The 21,616-nt window shown below is 47.9% G+C and overlaps 1 protein-coding gene across 8 annotated transcripts; it reads left to right on the top strand.

Annotated features, from left to right (window-relative positions):
* The first annotated feature begins 1,128 nt into the window (after positions 1-1,128).
* On the top strand, positions 1,129-20,238 carry TSKU (tsukushi, small leucine rich proteoglycan). Of its 8 annotated transcripts, none has more exons than XM_064409809.1 (4): positions 1,215-1,347; positions 3,754-3,840; positions 9,208-9,329; positions 16,135-20,238. In XM_064409809.1, exons 3-4 carry the CDS (start codon positions 9,220-9,222, stop codon positions 17,198-17,200), a joined length of 1,176 nt encoding a protein of 391 aa, XP_064265879.1. In that variant the 5' UTR covers positions 1,215-1,347; positions 3,754-3,840; positions 9,208-9,219; the 3' UTR covers positions 17,201-20,238. The 8 variants fall into 8 exon arrangements, with proteins under 8 accessions (XP_064265877.1, XP_064265879.1, XP_064265882.1 ...); XM_064409808.1 differs by lacking the exon at positions 1,215-1,347 and adding an exon at positions 1,991-2,098; XM_064409810.1 differs by lacking the exon at positions 1,215-1,347 and adding an exon at positions 3,199-3,213.
* The last annotated feature ends 1,378 nt before the right edge of the window (positions 20,239-21,616 follow it).

Here is a 21,616-nt window from a genome sequence, read left to right as displayed (position 1 = left end):
CTTGAGACCTGGCACAGACCAGTAATACACAAAGGGTGCAAGATGCTGAATATGAGAAGCTGCAGCCAGCCACAGGAGATGTCCTCTCTGCCCCAGGGACCCTTGCAGTCCCTTGTGCCTCTTCCAGTGTCACGGCATCATGACACGAGGCACCTGACACCCTGAGATAAGCTCAGTCAGTTTGAGCTTGGTGCTAAAAATGCCAAGGTTGTGGGTTCAAACCCTGTATGGGCAATTCACCCCAGAGCCGGACTTGATTCTCGTGAGTTCCTTCCAGCTCAGAATATTCTGTGAATCTGTGACTTCTGATTATCTTTCCAGTACCACCATCATGACTAAAGCCACCACTGTACCTCTATATTTAATAGCCAAGAAATTCTGATGCAGGGCTGCTCATTCAGAGCCCCAGGCACTGCCTATCCTCCAGTGATGGGGTTCAGACTCTCTGTACCCCACACTGTGGATTAATATCTGGTTTTGTTTGGTTATTTTGGGTTTCTTTTTGTTGTTGTTGTTGTTTTTGGTTTTGAGGTGGTTTTTTTGTTTGTTTGTTTGTTTTCTGGGGGAGGGGGTTGGGGTTTTTTGGTTTGGGGTATTTTTTATTGGTTATGTATTTATTTATTTATTTATTTCAAGGGTTGCACCATAGCGTTCGTAAGCCCCAGTCTCCTGCCTGCTGGCATTGCTCAAACGCTGGTGCTGCCTTGTCCTACCTGCACCCTGGGGTGCCAGAGCTGACCTTGGCACTAAAGGCCTGGAAAACTGAATGAAGGCAGTGTTCAGGAATAGAACTCTCGTCTGCAAATGCAGCCCTGCAGAGGTCAGAGCTGGAAACGCGGTTGTAACACGGTTGTGCTGAAAGGGCAGCTCCGGTGTGATCCCCAAGAAAGCAAAGGAGCGACAAGGAATTTTAGCCGGGGGGTTGCAAGGCAGCAGGAAGGGGGACTGTGTGCGTGTGCAAAGCTGTCTCGACGCGCCCCCTCGCCTCTTCCCCTGTTAAGGGGGGGGTCTGCCAGCTCAGGAGCGGCACAGTCTAGCGCAAGTCCTGCCTCCTTCCTCCTCCTCCTCCTTCTTCTCCTCCTCCTCCTCCTCCTTCTTCTCCTCCTCCTCCTCCTCCTCCCAGATGTTCCCTTGTGTGCAGCCATCTGTTGAGCTCCCTCCTCCCTCCTCCTGCGGGGAAGGGGGCAGCCAGCTTGCCCGGCCAGCTGCACGCCTTGCACGGGAAGGAGGAGGGAGAAGGAGGAGAGCAGAAGGGGACAGCCGGCCCAAGCCCTGCTGCTGCCGGCTCCCGGCGCGCCCGCTGCCGCCCTGGGAACCGGCCCGGCGCTGGGAACGACCCCGGCCCCGGTGAGTGCCCCTCTGCCCCCACCCCCGCATCCCCTCCCTGACCCCCACCCCTTCCTTGCGCTCTCCATCCCCTCCCTGGACCCTGCACACCGCTCTGCACCCCCTTCCAAACTTGCCCGGGTGTGCAGAACCGTGGGGCTCGTTTTTGGGGAGGGGGGAAGCTGTGCCGCGATGGGCTGAGCCCTCCCTGCCGCCTCCCCGGGGGTGAGCAGGGCCAGCCCGGGGGTCCCTGCTGCGGAGCTCCCCCAGCCTCAGAGCGCGAAAACTTTTTTCGGTGGGATGAGTTTTTCCTCTCGAAGGGGTTCAGAGGCCGGTGATGCAGGGTAGGGGGAAGGACAGAAGTCTCGGGTGGAAGCAAACTACTTTTTTCCCCAGCTCTGGTTTTTCCAGAGGGGGAACTTTGCGATGCGGTGGGGGCGTACGTGCCCAGCCCGGCTCCCCTCCTGGGATGAAACGTCTCCAGCTGGAATCTCTTCTCCTTCCCCAGTGGAATCGTGGTTTCTAGAGGTCTCGGGATCGCCACGGCTGCAGAGTAATCCGAGCAGCAGCTGGAGGCTCCGCACCGCCTCCCGTGCCCGGCTTCGGGGCTTTGATTTCACACAGGGCTCCCTGTCTCCCCTCCTCTCCCTCCTCCTCCTCCTCCTCCTCCTCCTCCTCTCCGGGCCCTCCCCTCAACTCTCGGGAGCGAAGAGAAGCTTTGTGGTGGGTTTCTGGTGCTGGGAGTCTCGCAGGGTTTTGCAGCTTACTCAAGGTAAGGAGAGAAAGGAGAGGGAAAGGAAAGCTTGGAGGGGTCGGCTGGATGGGGTGTAGAAGCTGGAAAGTGCAGAAGCGGGGGTCCTTTCCCCCCGGGTTGTGTTGATAAAGGCATGGCAAAGGCATTCCTGACTGGGAATTTCCCATCTGTGAGTGGATTAAGCTGACAGGGAAGGTGTGTTTGGGAAGGGGAGAGAGAAAGCCGAGCAAGATTTATTCATTCTCTCATTGAAGAAAAAAAAAAAAAAAAAAGAAGAAGAAAGAAAGAATGAAAGAAGCTGCTGGGTGTGACTTCTGAAGCAGGAGGTCAGAAAGCACGGGGTTCCCCTGATAGTGCACACACCCTGTAAACTTTCAAGCAGCTCCCAGGAAACTTGTTATTAATGCTACAGTCATTAAAAGGCGCAGCCCACGGCAGATTTATTAGCTCAGTAAACCACAACACGTGCCAAGCTCTCCGGAAACAAAAGGGTCTGTCAACTTCACTCCTCTTGCTTGGGATTTGGGAAGCCTGGGAGGAGAGCGGTGGGGATGGAGCTGGTGGCTTTTGTCGCGGGAAGTGGCATCGCCTCCGCTAGCCGCCGCTCGCCAGCACGGGTCGTGAACGCGATTCCGTGGCAGCGAAGACATTGGAGCAGGGCTGCGAGGAAAGCACAGCGAACCCTGCTGAGCTCACGGCAGTGGGACGAGCAGCCCCCGGTCTCCCGAATGGAAAGCATTCCCCGTGTGCCTGCCATGATAAATCAGCTGCCGTCCGCCTGAATAACAGCATTCACTGAAGTTACAGTAGGAAACTTGTCTGGCTGACACTGTGCCATTGCTGTGCGGAGAGCAGCCGGTGCCGAAGGCTGGCGATGCGCTGAAACATCGCATTGATCGCCGCTCCGGAGCTCGGCTGGCGGCGCCGGGCTGCTGCAGCGGCGGGGAGCAGGGCGAGCACCGGCAGGAGAGACGGGGAGAGGCAGCGTTGGGCCGCCTCGCCGATCTCTCCGGGAGCAAGAAGCACGCGGGATGTGTTAGATGCTGAAAGGAGCGGAGGAAGCTGGCACGTCCCTGGATTTGCAGGCTGAACTTGGCTCGCTGCGGGCAGCCAGGCGCTGAGAGGCAAAGCGGGTCAGTGTGTGCCATCGCCCTGGCGCTGCTCCGCCCTGACCCCAGTCCCGGCCTGGAGAGGACGGGGAGGTGCCTGCTCACACACTCGGGTTATAAATGCCCCAGGAGCAGCTGCCCCTGCCCTGCTCCAGAGGCGGTGGGTGCGCGGGGCAGCGGTGACACGGGGCAGGCAGCAGAGCGGGTGGCAGCGCTCGGACGGATTGTCCCTTGCGGCATCCTGAGCGGGGCAGACGGTGCTGATTTGTGAATGAATTTGAGCAGCTGCTGTCAGAGGCAGTGGGGAGCAATAACATAATGCCTAGAGGGAACGAGGACGTGACAGATATCCCAGGGGACATTAATTCTGATGACAGGCTGGACTGGCAGGAAAGGCTGCAGGGTTGGGGTGAGGGTCTCCTGCACCTCTATTCTTTACAACTAAGTGCAAGGAATAAATCAGCATTGAATGGATGAGAGGAAATTGGGAGAAAAGGGAGAAACATGCAGAAGTTTTTAGGGGTTTTTGTGGATTCTTTTTTATTTTATTTTTTTTAAATATAGGGGAAAGTATCCTGTGCTCCCCCAGGCAGCCACACAGTGAGTAGCTGTGAGTGTCACCCCCGGGCAAGACTGAGCTGGGAATAAAAGGTGAGCCACTGTCTTCCAGAGGTTTAGAGTTTTCCCTCCATCCCTAACTGCTTTTTTTTTTTTAATCCCCTTTCAGTCTCTCCTCCTTCCTTCTCCTCCTTCTCCTCTTTTGTTAGCTGGTTGGTGGGGAGAAGCAGAGTCTGGAGGGTGGGATGAGACAAGGCATCCTTGTCCAGCAGCCCTCCTGACCCCTGGCACCCCCAGGCTCTGCACGGTAGCTGCAGCACTGGCCGCCTTGGCAGGCTATCAAAAGAAACTTCCAAACACGGAGATGTTGAGGGCTGGGAAGAGATAAAGGCTGGCTTGAGCAAGCTGTTTCTTGTCTTAAAACTTGGCACCTGGACCTATCGAGGCAATTGTATGAATGGCTCAGCCCCATTCATTACAAGGAAATCTTGATATTTTAATTTTTATTGCAATTTTTTTTGGAGGGGGGTTAATTTCCTGGGAGTTTCTATTGTATTCATGGTGTGCAGCAGGGAGGAAGGAAATATGTGCTCTGAAAATCACCCCAGCCTTCTCGTCTGCTTGCAGACACTGCAAAAGATTAAACCATCCTGGCTGCCTTAGCATGGGACATTCCTGAGTTGCATTAACCAGGCTGGAAATCTCCTGTCAGAGCAGTGGCAAACTGGAAAAAAGCACTTTATCTTCACCACAGCAGAAGACCACGTGCTGTGTGTAATGTCTGAGTGCTGGTGTCTGCAGGGTTTCTTTTCCTTCCCATTTCTCCCTTCCTCATTCTTTTTTGCAGTCTGTGTCTCTGTGATGGTGATTCCTTTCCTTTCCCCTGATTCTTGCCAGCAGCTCCAACCCAGGGGTGGGGAGAGAAATCACGTAATGGTTTGGGCTGAACCTTAAAGATCATGCAGTTTCAACACCCTGGCTAAGGGCAGAGACACTTTCCACTAGACTAGCTTATTCAAAGCCCCATCCAACGTGGCCTTGAACACTTTCAGGGATGGGGACTGTATTTTCAAGGATTTTTTTTTTTTTTTTTTACTTTGAATAAGATAATCCTCCTCAGGAAAAACTGAGACTCAAACTCCTATTGTGACTGATGGGTCAAACCAGATATGATTCCTCAACCCCATTGTGTCTGAGGTGACACATGTGCATGGGGCTTGTGTCTCCAAGTGGGGCAGGAGATGTCCCTGACCCCAAAAGAGCCTGTTTTCCTCCCATCCTTGAGAACGATATGTCTGTAGCAGTTGGCATGGTGAGGCCAAAGTCACAGAGCAGGACAGGGGAGATCCTTTCTCCAAAGCACTTTGATCCTACTGCAAAAGTTCAGTTTGTATTTGCCCAGGACCAGAGCACTGCAACTTCTTGCAAGTGATCTCCAATTCAAAGAATTATAGGATCACAGGGTAACTGAACCCGGCGAGTCTCATCCATCCCCTTCCCTCTCCCCTGACCTGGCTGCCCATTTTGCAGAGGGCAAAGCAGGGTTGCTGTCCCTAGAGTTGCTGTCCAGGAAGGCAGGAGCTGGACATGGTGCCCAGGGACTGTGGTAACATTTGGCTGGACCAGTTACAGCAGTGGCTGTGTTGGCTGGGGACTTCGGTGTGGGGTGACACCCACAGGCCTTGTGCTCCCTTCCCAGTTAAACTGGTGGGAATTAAATCTGGGGATGGGGGTGAGTGAATACCTCTCAGACCTAGTACTAGTTATCCTTAAAGCGTCAGGAGGGAAACTCAGGCACTTAAATGGGGACTCAGTGTAGCATCAGTGGTGAGAAATTGGTTCTGCTGGGGAAATGGCCCTCCCAGCCCACTTCAGATGATCTTTCTTCAAAATCCTCCACCAGCCAAGAGGGATTGGAGAATCCTGGGCCAAGGAGGGGAGGAAAAGAGCTGAGGAGATAGTGCACATCATGAGGGCAGTGAAGCATCATCTGCAGTGGGAATCATGATGGGAATGGCACACTACTGGTAAAACTCTTTATCAGCTCTACCTACAACCCTTCTCCTCCCCAAATCCCCCCTTCCCAAACCTTGTAGGAAATCCACTGGGTCTAGTAAATGCGTCACATGCTTCACTGGGGTGGGGGCAGCTCCTGAAGCCCCAGCTGATGCTCCACCAGGCATCACTGGCATTCATTGCTTGCAGCATCACGATGCAAGAATTATTTGAGAGGAGGGGCAAAGAAAGGCCATCAGGGGAATGAGATGGGAGCCTCCAGCTGTGCTGTTTGCAACAATAATGGCCAGGATTGTGTTTATTATCTCCTCAGTGGAGGGCCTGCAGCTGCACGCTGTGAGCCACAGACAGCAAGGGGCCCAGAGATTATTGTGCATGGAAAAAAAATCCAACCACAAAAATAAATAAAAAGCCCACAAAGGATCCCTGGGCCAGCTGGAGCAGTGCCACAGGGCACCCAGCTTAACTCCCAGTGTCCCTGTTTTGCCCTTCCTCACTGAAGTCAGCAACCCCTCAGGGCTGTTAGGAGAAGGGAGATTGGCAGCTTCTGCCTTTCAGAGAGCTAAAGCTGCATGGGGTCCTCTTAAAATCCTTGTGCCAGGGCTGAAGGTGTTGCCCAGCCAGGCTGAATTTCTTTTCCCTCTGCTTTTTAATGATTTTTTCCAGTGCTGGCTGCACCATGACAAAGGCATGCTGTTGGAGGCAGTGCTTAAACCTGATCTGCAGCCACCACTGCTGTAATGGATTAAATTCTTTTTGAGGTCTTTTCCAACCTTAATGATTCTATGATTCAAGGAGAAAGAGCTGGAAAGCCATTAGAGAATATAGGATGATGAGGCTGTGATGAGTTGCTCGCTCTTGGTGGGATATGTCTCACCAGGAAGAGGAGAGACACCACCCTGGGATGTATCACCTTCTTCTCCCTCCTCTCTCTTGTTTCCTTCCCCCTGCCTAGCTCATCTCCTCTGGGGGAACCCATCCATGTCTATCCATGCAGCATGGTCTGTCTGCAGCTCAGGCCAGCCCTCTGGGGTGATTGGAAGCAATCCAGATCAGGGATGTGGGGTACATCCGTAGGCATCACGCCTTTCCCTCACTGACCAGAGAGCTGCTGGTGGGTCCTTACAACCTGCACTTCCCTGGCATGGGACATGGTACCTGCCATCCCAGGGATGTGCAGGGCATGTGGCATTTCCCAGCTGGGCGCAGTGGCATGGCTGATCAGTTCTTCTAACAGCTAAAAACAAGAAGTATCCAGTGTGGGTAGGAGGTTTCCTCTCCCTGTGCTGCACCTCTTAATGTTCCTTGCTGGCATATGGTGTTCATCCTGGAGTGCATTCCTCTGGAATTATATCATGTCTCTGGGAGCTGGAGTGCAGTGAAAAGGTATCATCATAGCAGAAGCCAGCACAGGAGCTGTCTGGGGCTGGCTGTCAGGTGTGTGTTGCCAAGGGCTGAGACTCCAGGAGAAGTTTGCTGGCATCATTTTTTCTTTCAATAATTGACTAGTTAAGAAAGGAGGAGGGTTTAGTCCTCTCAAGGTTACTGCTATGATTTGGGTAAAGCCTGGGCACTCGCAGGCTCCCTTCGTGCCTCACAGTGGGCTCTTGGGGACTGGAGGTGATGGGGCAGGTAACTTCACCAGGTCATTCTACAGCAAAATGCTCTGGGACTGGCTTAAAACTCTGTACAAACCTCTCCTCTGGCTATGAAGCACCATGTTGAAGGGCTGGTCTGTTCCCGAGTTTGTGCCAAAATAACAGAGACCTCCCATTCTGGGACATGTCGCTACGATAAAAATTCTATTCAGGCTGAGTTTGAGATGGTTAAGAAAATATTTGTGTTCCTGGCAGAAATGAAGTGTCTCTTATACTCAGTGAGTGCCAGGATAGTGAGGCCTCCTGCTCTTGGAAGAGCTCACAGTTAACAAGCAGAGCAGGGAGGACAAGAAATAGGAGTTGTTAGGGGTAAAAGAGTTCAGGGTGGCCATGCTGGAAGTGCTTCTAGAGCAGGAGAAAGTTCTGAGCTCTCACATCCCTTGCTGGCACCTGTTTGTCTGATTCCGTGCATCCTGGGCTGCTGGGAACCATTTGTGTCTGCCAAAGCTCCCAGCTGGAGTGGTTCTGCAGCTGGAATAGCTAGGAGGCAATGGTGGGGCTGGGATGCTCACATCCTGTCTGCTCCCATAAAACCCTGTGAATCCCTCCTGGTGCTGCACCACTCCAACATCTGCCTTCCCCTACCCCTAGCCACTCAGGAGGCCTGGCAAACAATTTCTTTTTGGGAATGCCCCCTCTGGACACAAGCACAGCTTGACTTGAGGCTGGAGAGCAAAATTGCTTTCAAAATCCACAGGAGACTAATTCCTCCACCTGGAAATAAACTGCTATTAAGCTGACAGCTTTCTGGGCTGAGCAGAGAAGTGGGAATTTTGTGCAAATCCTGATGCCACGGTGATTTAATTCCTAATTTTCCTGTGTTGGATGTGGCACCAACATTTTCCCACTTGAGGAAAAATTCCCTGGGCTGATCTTCCCTCACAAAATGCATTTTTTCAAGGCACAAACCTTTTAGTGTGGCAGAAATTGTATTTCAGCCATGGATGTAAATGAGCTGGAAGTTACTGTATGGGCTGGCAGACCTGTCTGCACATGTTTTTCTTTTGTCAGATCCCAAAATACACCACCCTGCACCTTGGTTTCCTCCTCCAGGGGGAATGAGGGATGCCTGAGGGGGAAGATAGCACAAGTGGAATAAACTACTAGCTGTTTAAGCATGAGGATGATAAATTATCTGTGGCTTCTTGCAAAGCAGATGGGAATTGTGACATTAATAGTTGTAACAAAGTTTATTTTAATAAGTCTTTCCATTTCTTTATTAAATAAAGGATTCTCTTTTTACATAAAAATATAGAGCAGAGACTTTTAGCCAAGCAAGAATTTCAGTGTCTTTTCCCAAGTAACAAGCAATAGGACAAGAGGAAACAGCTTCAAGTTGCACTAGGGGATGTTTATATTGCAAATTAGAGAAAATTTCTTCACCGAAAGGGTTGTCAAGCATCGGAACAGGCTGCCTAGGGAAGTGTTTGAGTCACCATCCCTTGAGGTATTTTAAAGATGTGCCGATGTGGCACTTGAGGACATGGTTTAGTAGTGGGTTTGGCAGTGCTGGCTTAACAGCTGGATTCAATGATATTCAAGGTCTTTCCCAACCTAAATGATTATATATTTGAACGGAGATCCATAGTGTGGAGCTGTAGGGTTTGAAGGCACTGGGTTCCCTCTAGGTCAATGCCTCATGTCTTCTCTGCAGCCCATGTGGTGGCTTGAGGGGCGGCTTGGCTTTGCCTTCGGGGTTGTGAAATGCTTTTGATGTTTTTGATGCTTAATTTAGCTTTGCCTTTGCTAATCTTATCTATCCCCTCCCCTGTAACATCTACCAAAGTCTCCCTGAAGGATGGAGAACATGTTTGGATGCTGGAAAGTCGTTGCAGTTTTGGCTCAGCAATTTCTGTCCAGAGAGGAGAAAAGCAAATGGAAATCACCAAGATGGAAAAATGTGAAATGGTATCTTGCTTTTTGTTCTTTGCCCCCTTCTGGCTGTCCACAACCTTTATTCCATGGGGTTTGGTGAGATTCAAGTCTTGCAAACACAGACTTGATGCAGAGCAGTGGGGCTCTTGTCCCGATCAGGAAGCAACATCTTGTCTCTGTTTATGCAGTTTCTCTACTCCTCACTGGTTTCCACTTGAACATCAAGCTGTTGACTTTAACTCTTTGAATGTGACTGTCCAGCCAATTCCTTATCCACTGAGTCATCCAACCATCAAATCCACGTTTTCCCCAGAGAGATTAAGATGTTGTGTGGATTTGTGTCAAATGCTTTGCACAAGTTCAGGTAGATTAGGTCTGTTGCTCTTCCCTCATCCACCAGCATTGTAACTGTGTCATAGAAAGCTGTGAAATTTGTCCAGCAGAATGTGTCCTTAGTGAAGTCATGTTGGCTATCACCAACCACCTCCTTATTTTCTATGTGCCTTAGCAAAGTTTCCATGAGGATCTGCTCCATGATCTTGCCAGGCAAAATAATTAAAGCACAAAGGAATTCACAGCAAAATCTCTTCTTTTTTCATTCCTTGCATTTCATTCTGATTTGTCCCAGGGAGCAGGAACATGGAGCAAAAAGCAAGATTCAGGCACCTGCAGGATGCTTTTTCACTCCCGCTCAACCCTCGGTGTCTCTTTACATTAAACCATAAGGGCTAAAGTCACCACCCCAGTGGAAGAGCTTTCCCTCATCCTAACACTTGTATGCACTGGTGAGAGAAATAGGGTTGAAAATCCCTGTCTTTATATTGTATTGGAAAATTTGGGATAGCTCTGCTGTTCTAAGCAGCTTTACAAGTCCCACAGATAAAACCATCGGAGTGAAGTGAAGGGTGATAACTTATCCTCTAAAAGTGACTTGTGCAATGTCTCCTGATGGAGGCCCCCATGAAATCAAGTGCAACTTGGAAGAGCCAAGGCACTGATTCTCATCCTGCTGAGAGAGTTACACCAAGAGTAACTCCACAGAACTCTCTCAAACCCATCTTACAAATGCAAGATCAAACACAAAAAACAGATACTTCTTGGATTCCCATTAGCTTTCCTCTCTCTAAACCCCAGAAGTCTCGTACACTGAGTATAAAACCAGGACTGTTTGCAAAGTGTCTCCCAAACCAGCAAACAACAAAACATAACAAGCAGGTCAGAAAACACTGTTCCCATTTACACCAACATTTTTTGTGAGGTTTAATAATATTTATCAAGAGCTCTTTGCAGCATTTATGTGAGGAAGCCTTCTGCAGGAAGAGCCAGTCTGAAGCAGGCAAAGCAAAAGCCTGAATGACCTTTACTTTCAATAGATTCACACGAAAAAAACCAACAACAACAAAAAAAGAGTAACCTTGTCAGCAGCAGTCTCTTTATTATGGGAGGGGTGTGTGTCTGCAGCAAGGGTTTAATGGTCTCTGGCTGTAGGCTGGTTTGAGCTGGTTTTGCTGCCTGCTCAAATTGGCATATGGGATCTGGAGACCCGACCGCGATTGCATCTGTGGCGTCATTTGGGCTCAGCCGGGAGAGTCCACGCTGGAAAAGTGTAGCTGCCGCTAGTGCTGCACTTTAGTCGGTAATTATTGTAATTTTACAGAATAATTAATGGGTGGAGAAGGGGGGGAAAGGTCTCTTATGCAATTTTGTTGTCAAGAAGCAACTCTGGAGCATTCTGGCTCTCTGGAGCTGCTGTCCCAGCTGCCACTGATATCAGCCTCCAAGATATTTAAAAAGAGAAAGAGCCAGAGCCAACTTTTTTTTTTTTTTTCTCTTCAGTCTGGACGATTTATGGCCTCTATCATAACCTATGCACTTCTTTCACTTTCCAATAAAGTTCCTTTTCCCCTGACCCCAATTAGTGCTGGCAGCCAAGTGGGCCTGGTGAGCTTTGCTATGAAGACTTTGTTTATTTCATTACTTGGTTGATACAAGAGGCAGAAGACAATCCCAAAATTTTCCTCCAGAAATATTGTTGCTAATACAACTCTTTTGTCCTTTGCTAGGACAACAACTCTATTTGGGACAGCTCCTCCTTTTTGCCTTTTTTCTTTGAAATTTGGTCTATTTGCTGCTAATCCGGAATTAATATTGGCAAGAAATGTAGAAATTACCAGGATCTGTCCACCATTCCTTACAGAATCATGTCATATCTGATCTGGTCTAGTTGTGGGCTATGAAAAAGACAGATTTTGTTTTCTCCACTCCTGTGTGAGAGCTGGTAACCCTATGGATGGTCACCAGAATTTGTTGGGAAATTGACCCAGCAAAGGGGAAGGAGAAAGATCAGAGGGATTTTTGTTGGATCAGTGATCCAAACTGGTTTATCCAAATGCACCTGGTTAATGGGAGGGACTAGGGTCTGGAAGGTGCAGCCAAGAATGCAGTGGGAAGCAGTAACCAGGGAGATTGGGCATCCTACCTTGTCATCAACAAGGGAGAGAGGGACATCAACAGGGATGTGTATGGTCTTAGGTTGGTTTCATCTCCTTCTGGGGTAATTTCATTCTCTTCACCCCACCATAGAGATAACCTGGTGTTTTAGGGGTTTTTTGCATGTCTTATGCATGTACCTCAAGCTTCATTTGGTGAATTTGAGCCTTTAGGCCCATCCCAGCTGCATTTCAGACGATGCTTTGTTCAGAGGCATGTTGAAAGAGGCTGAAAGAATGAAGAATGGGGCAGCTGTTTCCTGACTCCATCAAACAGCAAACTTTAAAACACCTCCCCTTGTATTATTTCTTTAATTAGTCATTGATTTTTTGCTATGGGGAATTCCAGCTTGGTGGTTGCCAGGGCAACTGGAGGTAGCCTAGGTAGCATCCTCTTAATATCCACATTCCCAAAGAGGGGGACCAGTCCCCAGGCAATGGGCTTTCATCCAGGGAGGGATGTGCCAGCTGATCTCCCTAATGAGAAAAGTCTTTAAGGGAGAGGAGAAGGAAGAAATCAAATGTAGTGAGAAGCATGAATTTGCAACAACACAGTAATAAAGCTTTCCTTTCTCCCATCTTGCTCCCTGACCATCATCTGAAGCCTGGCATTCCTCTGCAATCTGCTTTTAATGTTGGGGAAATCTCAGTGTGAGTTTTCTATGTGAGTCCTGCCACAGGGCATTGCAATGGATGAGTGTAGCAGGGAGAAGGCATAACGGCATCCGCAGGCTAAAGAGAGATGCGGGATCTGAGGAAAAGGCTGACATCCTGCTAGGAGCTTGGTCCAACACTGGCTCCATTAACCACCACAGGCTTTCCTTAGGATTGTCTCAGAATATGTGCCCTGCAGAAAGGATAAGCAAGATATAAAGACCAGAGCCCTGCAGTCACTACAGGCACCTGAAGCATGGGGGAAGATATTGCACCCACAGCAGCTGCTATTGCACTCAGTGGGTATAGAAAGACCCCTGGAGCTCCCAGATGGCCAAAATGTATCACTGGGATCTCTCCGTACCTTAATAGCCAAAGAAATGAAGAGGACATGGCTAAACCAGCCCCAGGGTGGGCTGCTTTCTCCCAGTGACTTTCCCCTCACTGTCCTAGGTGATGGTGCCAGTGGTTTCTTGTCCATGGTGTTTACCTAGGTAAAACTCCCCAGTATTGCAAGAGGATAACTCCTCTTCCTTTTACCTTGGCTTCCTGCCTTTATCAACAAAGCAGCTCGTGGGTAGCAATCCAAAGCCATTTTGGTGCAGTTTCAAATACACACTGTATGCAGAACTGTAAATGCCTGCGGTCTGTTTCTTTCCCCATTTCAAAGAGAGCTATCAGCTGTTCCACACAATAATAAAACATGCCTGTACCTGACCAAGCTCTTTGCCAATTATCTGGCAATGCAGGAGTTTTTTTCTTGGACTGGAAGATGACCAGTAACTTTATTTCTCCTATCTTTTATCAGAGCTATTAACCAAGTGTCATGTTTGCCTATGATGCTCCATGCTGCTCCATAAGGGAGTTTCCAACTAGTACTAATGGATTGTATCCCATCTGCAAAGCAATTGCAGAACCAGTAAGGGAGAATTTGTGGCAGTGCTGTGAGGAGGGAAGAGGCAATAGATGCTGTGCAAATACTTCAGCTGAGCTTTGGGGACTGCATTTCAGCTGTGTCATGTTTTGTCTTTACTGCTGGCTGAAGTTATAGATGTTGCAGTGAGTCACTGTATCTGGCAATCATTTCTGAGGCTGATCAGGAGGGGAATTCCCATGTCAAAAGGGTTTGAGCAGGTCCATATCAAAGCCCAGCACAAGTTTTCAATCTTCTCTCAATTCATAGAATCATAGAATAGCTTGGATTGAATAGACCCTTTAAAGATCACCCAGTCCAACTCCCCACAAAAATCAGGAACATCTTCAACTAGTCCAGATTGCTCAGAGCCCCATCCAACCTGGACTTGAATATTTCCAGGGATGGGGCATCTACCACCTCTCTGCACAACATGTGCCAGTGTTTTACCACCTTCATCATAGAAAACCTCTTCCTCAGATCTAGTCTGAATCACCCCGGTTTAGTTCAAAACCATTATCCCTTGTCCTCCCACTACAGGCCCTATTAAATGTCTGTTCCCAGTTAAATTAGGGCTTTGGATTTTGTCCTCTTACTTTTGTTCAGGTGATCCATAAGGAGCCAATGAAAGTTTTAGCAGTGCTAAGAAAGCAGAATTTCACACTGGTGTGTCTTTGGACTTCCTGCTGTATGATTCAGCTCCCACCAGAGCTAAAACAATTCTATGAGGAATTAAGCCGCACTTTTGAAGGAGAATTTGGAAGGTCCTTTCCATATAGAGACATCAAATGAATAGCCACTAGGTAAAATTTGGGAGAAGAAATGCCAGTAGACTGGGCTGATACCAATGTAGGTATTTCCCTGTATGTGAGATATTTAACAGTTGAGGTTTTGCAGTTTTAGTTTACAAGAAACTCCCCACTGCTGTAACTTCCCCTAGTAATAAAACATTTCAGTGCAATCCAAATGCAGCTTCATGAAAAAATAAAAATAGTAGTATTTATTTTAGGAGGGACTGCAGAAGGCAACATGTCTGTCTGCACAGAATCAGAGAGGATCAGCCTTGATGTCATTAGGAAAGGGATATCTGAAAAAGTGTCTACAGAGAAGAGCCCTACCCTCTATGTCCTCTCTGCACACACATGTGTTTCTCAAGAAACAGCTGAGATGGGCTGAGGCTAGGGCTCATCTTACCAATTTTCTGTTGTTTCTATGGAATAATGGACCCCAGAGGGGCCTTTAGCAATAGTTTAGTTGCAGGCAACTTGGCCAGAGTCCCAGTCTCTGCTCCCTATTTGCAGGAGGTCTGGGAGACGCTGCCATACAAGTCACATCAGTGATCAGGACAGTATTTTTGCAACATTTTTTCCCCTTTGTGCTTTTTTTGCACATTGGCAAGTAGTCCCCAGTCAATCTCCTGGAAATGAGAGCAGGGCCAAGAAGACCATGATGAAAAGGGAGAGAAACTGAATACAAGAGGTGGGTGAGGGGAGATGAAGTGTGAATTTTTAGGAAATGGTCTTGGGAAGGTGCAAGAGCTGTGAGGAAGGAATCTCAGCCAGATCAAAGGGTGTGTGGGAAACACGATACTGCAAGGAAGTTAATGAAAAGCTTTTAAGCCAGGGTTGGGAAAGGTAAGAGACTAGGGAGGCTGAAGTGGGGATGGGAACATTCATTTAAAGGGATTTCTTTTACATTTTTCTTGTTAAATGAGCAGTTGGCATGTGATTGTCTATTTATGGCCAGCAGCACAGCCAAGGACCAGAGCTGATGGATCTGCTTGTCTGGTTTGGTGAGATTTTTTTTGTTTCCAGCCTTCTGGAGAACTCCTTTGTAAGGCATGGGGAGTCATCACCCATGACTGCAATAGGAACCAGTGAGGACAGTCCTTGTTGCCTCTGTGCTGACCTGCAGGATGCTGACATGCTCCTATGTACCCTCTCCAGAGATGCAGAGCTAAATATTGTTTTGGCTGTCTCTGGAAATCATGCAGCTGTTGTTGCCCACTGGTGTGTGGGCGAGTTGTTAGGATGCCATCTGAAGAGGTTCAGCAAAGCCGCAGCATGCAGATCAGCTCTCTGCCTCTCTTGTGTGAGATGATGGAGAGACAGAAATGTCTTGGAGGGAGACAGGTCAAAACCAAAGCAATGGAGAGAACTCCTTGCTAACTGGCCCTGTTAATCAGCGAGACTACTTAATGCAATTAGCAGAGGCTCCCCAAAGACTCTATATGAAGTAAATTGCCTCTCTTCACTGTGCAGGGGGCTGGGCCCACCACAGCAAAGACTGGGTTAGACTGAACAAGCCTCGGTTCCTCTGCTCTGGTAGGAGCTGCCTCCAGGACAAGGAGGGTTGTTTTTAGCCACCTGATACAAATCCAGACTTCTAAAATTTACATGTGAAGTCCAAGGAAGGGAGATGGGATGTCCATTTGTGCAGTAAGGAGCTGGCCTTTTCTTCCATGGTCCAGTCAAGAGCATATGCATTTGATAGGTCTTGCTTTAAGGCAGCCTACTGTTCTTACAGCTCATTTCCAATTTTGCCTCAATTTGGTTATGCGTGTAAAGACTGCTGACCCATTTTTTTTCTCCTCCATTAAGTTCCCACTGGGGTTCGTAACATGAGAGAAGTTTTTGGAATATCCATGCTATTTAAGGGTATGCTTAATCTTTCCCTTTGTAAAGACAAAGGACAAGACCACATAAAATCAAACAGTTACACATCCTTCATAAAGTAATTTCTACAGCAATTAAATCTGCTTTCCTGTTTTCTTGTTTTCCAGGAGAACAATGCATTTCCTGGCCTGCTTCAATTTGCTGCTTCTACTTCCTTGCTTTGGTACCACAAAAACCTGCTTCCCTGGCTGCCACTGTGAAGTGGAAACCTTTGGTCTCTTTGACAGCTTTAGCCTGACCAAGGTGGACTGCAGTGGAATAGGCTCACACATTGTTCCTGTCCCAATCCCTCTGGACACCTCCTACTTGGATCTATCATCAAACAATCTGGAAACAATAAATGAATCTATGCTTACTGGCCCTGGATACACCACCCTGGTGAGTCTCGACCTGAGCTACAACAAAATTGCCAAGATTTCCTCCACTACATTCTCCAGGCTTCGCTACCTGGAGTCCTTGGATCTGAGTCATAACTCTCTGGAAGTCCTTCCGGAGAACTGTTTCTCCAGTTCTCCTCTAAGTGACATAGATTTGAGCAATAACAAACTTTTGGATATAGCTATGGACATTTTTGCTTCAAAAGGTCAAGGTAAATCCCTGAATGTGGATCTATCCAATAATATGCTCAGCACAATTACAAGACACCATGAAAAGAGCATTCCCAACATCCAGAATTTAAATCTCTCTGGAAACAGGCTAACATTTGTACCAAACCTTCAAGGCATTCCTCTCCGATATTTAAATCTTGATGGAAACCCTCTGGTTAAGGTTGAGAAAGGAGACTTCACAGGGCTGAAAGACTTGATCCATTTATCCCTCAGTGGCCTGCATGGCTTTTGGGAGTTATCTCCTCAGAGCTTCAAGGAACTCCAAGCCCTCCAGGTTCTGGATTTATCCAACAATCCCAACTTGAAGTCACTGTCTGCTGAAGTTATCTTTGGTCTGAACTCCCTACAAGAGCTCAACCTCTCTGGGACAGGCATATCATCCTTGCCAAAGACTTTGCTGAAATACCTGCCTTCCATCAAAAGCATCACCTTAGGGAAGGACATACAGTGTCTTAAAACCATCAAAGAAGGACAGTACCACCGACAAATTGGGCTGACCAAAAAAGAAATCCTCAGTTGCCATGACAGCCATGGATCCATAGCAGCAGCACCTTATGTTTTGTGATGAAAACTGGGGAGAAGAAAGGGTGGGGAAGGGAGGGTGGGGGGTCATTGGACTTGTACAGGTGTCGGACTGAGATGGCTTGCAGTGTGCCTTTTGTAAAACTGTCAATAATTTATATATTTGTATTTGCCAATAGTTGATTGTTTGTGGATTTTATAAACTCTCAGATCTCGGTCCGCATTATCCTCAGGCTCCAGATTTTACCCGGCGCGTTGAGGTCCTCACTCATGCCGTTGGCTCAGGAGTGATGATGCTGGACCATGCGAGGACAAGTAGCTCTGCAGGTCCCAGGGCAGAACACTCAGTCTGGAGCAAACTCTTCATGCCTCAGACACGTTTGTAGGAGCAAAGCTACACCTCTGCAGAGCACACACCAAAATATACCAGTTCTGTAGCTGCTTGCTTACAAACCCATGTATCATCCTTCTTTTAATTGTTACTCCCCAAAATGTGCCTTCTGGATGTTGCTTTCATTAGCAGCACCCTGTTTTCTGTCATGCACTTTCAGTCTCGAAGAAACATTTCCAGACAAACCTGAATACAGGGTGCACCTAATGTGCTGGGTTTTACATGTTATTTGCATAGGTGTGCAATGAACATTGAGTAAGTCAAGACATTTTCCCACCAATTTCTCCTTGTTTTTCCACCTTGATCCTTTTCATGTCTAATTAACTTAAGTCCAGCTTTGGCAACCTCCTGTCTTTTTAGCCTCAATGAGCCATTGGTCAGAGGAAGGGAAGCAGAGGAGTCTGCTAACAGCCACATCTCACCCAGGAACCAGCCTTTGATGAAGGAGGCTGCAAAGGGAAGAGATCATGTAGCCTAGATAAATTTAAAAAAACAAAATTGAAAAGAATCCCTCTTCCCTTTCTGGGGAAGCTTGGAAGGAAACTTTGACAGCGATTCTTTCTTGATGACCTTATCAAACCAAGATGCAGTCCTAGAGGATATGAGAGTAAATTGTTTCCAGGCTGACATTCCCCATCTGAACACAACATCTGCAGCTCATCTGGGCATATGTGAGGCAACTTGCAGTGCCAAAACACTTCTGAGAATGTGCCAGGGGAAGAATTAACACTGATGCCTGTGGCCCTGGAGCACTTTGCTTATCGGAGAAAAGATCTTTGGGTTTTTTTCCAGAGTTGTGGCTTTTCTTTCTCTCACACAGCTCCTTGGTTGCCATGTGAATCTGATAAACTGAAATCTGATAAAAAGCCTGGTCCTCAAAGTTCTGCTGATTTTTTCCCCTCCATTGCTGAAATGCTGGCAAAGGGGAACCCCTCTGGCCCCTCTTTTACTCCAGTCTAGGAGGAAGTGGGAGAAGGCAGAACAACATGACTCAATGCCATGTGTGAAGCTTCCCATTTGCTTATAGGAGCAGTGGACGTGACTGCTGAGGTCTGGTCCACATCTGGCATGCTCTGTCCAGGGGGATGGGATGTTGTGGATGGGAGTCATGCTCAAGCTGATCTGCAGTTTGGTCTCTAAACCCAGCCCTGCATCAGGGTCACTTTTGATGTTTGATTTAGGGAGATCCATGTAAAGGTGATGCAGATATAAACTCATCTCACAAATGCCCTTGGGAGTGTTGGAACAAGCTCAGGTTTTGTCCTCATACCCCAAAAGTCTTGAAAAGTGGAAACCCTGTTGCCCAAACCCACTGACTCCACAAAAGTCAGAGTCAACACCTAACTTTGGATACTGAAATTTGGTACTGAAATACTCCCACATTTCCATCTATCTCAATTTCAATGATTTGTTTGGGTAGCTTAGGGTGGGATTTTCACCCCTTCCTTCAGTTTTGGGGATTTTTCCCCTCTACTGAGCCTTTGCAATGTTTGACCAGCCTTCACAATCACAGGAAACACTGATTTTCTTAAAAAGGCAATGGGGCTGCCTATGGGCAGAGATCTGGAGGGGAACAGAAACAAACTGCAGTGCAGGACAGGGGCAGTTTGTGAGGACAGATGTGGGGGTTTTACTGGATTTTGCCTTTTTGAGAGAATTATTTTCTGCTGGCAGAAAATGTATTATTTTTTAAAGAAAGCTGTTTACTTTTTTAAGCCTGTACATAGACAAAACATTATGGTTATCACCTACTGTCAAAGTTACTGTCTTTGCACCACTGTGGTAAATTTAAAACCCAATGTGACAATCCAATTGAAGACTGCAAGATTTCCTTGTGTAATCTCATGCTAGCTGCTAGCTAAACGAGTCTTAGCAAAAGCTGGCAAATACTGTCGCTGTGTTAGTCTTTTTAAAGAACCTCTGCAGCATTGTAAGGCTTTGTGATTACTCACAATATAATAAAGTGATTTGGAGGAGAATAAACCCAGATCCCCCAGATTTATTGCTTTAATGCTGAGCGGGTGATAGCTGTCACCAGGTCTGAAGTGCACCACAGCTTCTCTCCTCCTCTGCTGATCTCCACTGCCCCATGGGTGTTGCATCTCCAAACTGGGGTCAGGATTTGTCCCGTGGTGCTTGGCTAGCTGTGCTTTTCAGTGATGGAAAGACTTGAGAGCTTCTCTGGTTGACTTGAAGGAAATTAGGAACACATGGCCGTGAAGCAGCAGAGAGCATGTGGTGCAAATTGCCTGCTCCAGGACCTCTTCCAAAGCTTATGGAGCAGGTGGAGATTTCTTTGTGGATTTGACCAATCTGGGACATGGTCTGCTAGTGTTGAAAGGCTGGATTTGCAGTAGGCAGGGTGATGTGGGGACATACTACAAGACCATGGAAGTGTTCAAGAATATGTAGATGTGGTGCTTAGGGAGACGGTTTAAGGGTGGACTTGGCAGTACTGCATTAAGGGTTGGGCTTGATGATCTTACAGGTCTTTTCCACGCCTAAAGAGTCTATGATTCTGTGGGGGTGGAAGGGAGTAAAGGGATGGAGAAGTAATGCCACAGCACAGAAAGCTGAACACTGCCACACCACAGAGCTTCTGGCAGTGAGACACATAATCCAGTCTCAGCACCCTCCTCTGCAGAGCTGAGGCTGCTGCACAGAGGGCGAAGACCATGCAGAGCCATTGCACCTAAAGAATAAACAGAAACCTCTCCAGAGCAGTCTTCCTGCTCTTAAATAGCAAATTTAATTTTAAAGGTTTCTTGGTGCTGTGTATAGAAGTGGTGCAATCAGAGACTCACTGAGGAAACTGCCTGTAGGAAGTTGCAATGTTCCTGTTCTTCCCAAGCCTGAAGGAACAACTGCATCTTCCACCCAGGCAGGCAGACTTGCAGGCAGCTTGGAAGAGGCTGTTGGTTCTTTACCTGTTTCCCCAAAATGCCCCAACCTCCCAGATGACATTCAAGGTAGTCAGATGATAGCCTGGGGGGTGAGATCTATTTTATGGACTGTAGGGGAAAAGCCACCACCAACATCCATTAGAGATGAGTGCTCCTCTGGTATTCACCACAAGGTTATGACCATGAGGCTACACCACCACACCCCTTTGGGGTGGAATCACTTCTGCCCAGGGGTGTGGGCTCAGTCAAAGAGGTGGAGAATGTCTTCCTCTCCTGGAGAAGGACAATATCCTGGCACCCAAGGATCTGAAGCTGTATTCTTCCACCTCCTTGTGAATGCCCCACATACGTGATGCTCCAGCACTGTGTTAGCTCTTGTCCCTCCCAGTACTCCTTTGCCCCCTTACCTTAATATCTTATTTTGCAACTACTTTTTATTCATTATTTAATTAGACTCAAATTATTATTTTGATTAATGTTAATTAAAATATTGCTTTGTTTATTATTTATTTAAATAGTCTTTCCAAAATCCTCTGAGTGGGAAGAAACAGGCAAGCCTCTACCAGAAACATGAGCCCCCACATCACCCACGTATGTCCCCTGTGCACCAGTGGGGCATGAACACCTGAAATAGCACTGATATCCCCACAGAGGAGGAAGGGCACGCTGGGGCTTGGATGAATTGAGGAGGGCCTCATTCAAGCTTCCTGTCAGCTTGATAACACAGTGTGATGGACCTGGTGTCAGGCATCAACAGCCACTCATGCCAGGAAAGTCACCTATGCCAGGAAGGCCATCCATGCTAGGAAAGCCATCCATTCTAGGAAAGCCGTCCATGCCAGGAAAGCCATCCATGCCAGGAAGGCCAGCCAGGTTGGTTAGCTGCAAGCTTTGGCTGTCTCCACAACCAGCTCAGCTCTGTGGCCGGATATGTTTGCCCTGGCAAGTAAGATGGGCGTAATTACAGGCTGAACATTTTTAGAAGCAGGAAAACCTCAGCAGAGGCTCGGCAATAAGGCTAGGCTGGGTAAGGGAAGAAGAAGTGAGTGAGCTTGCATTTGTTTGTGGTGTTCTGTCTGCTGGAGAGTTATCAGCATCTCATCCCTCTTTTCCAGCACCAGGGGAAAGACAGTGAGGGTCACTTTCCCCATCTGCCTTATGCCCA

This window comes from Passer domesticus, chromosome 2, assembly GCF_036417665.1.
Source record: "Passer domesticus isolate bPasDom1 chromosome 2, bPasDom1.hap1, whole genome shotgun sequence".
NCBI lineage: Eukaryota > Metazoa > Chordata > Aves > Passeriformes > Passeridae > Passer > Passer domesticus.
The sequence above is the reverse complement of the archived record's forward strand: the minus strand, read 5'-3'. Positions and strand labels throughout refer to the sequence as shown.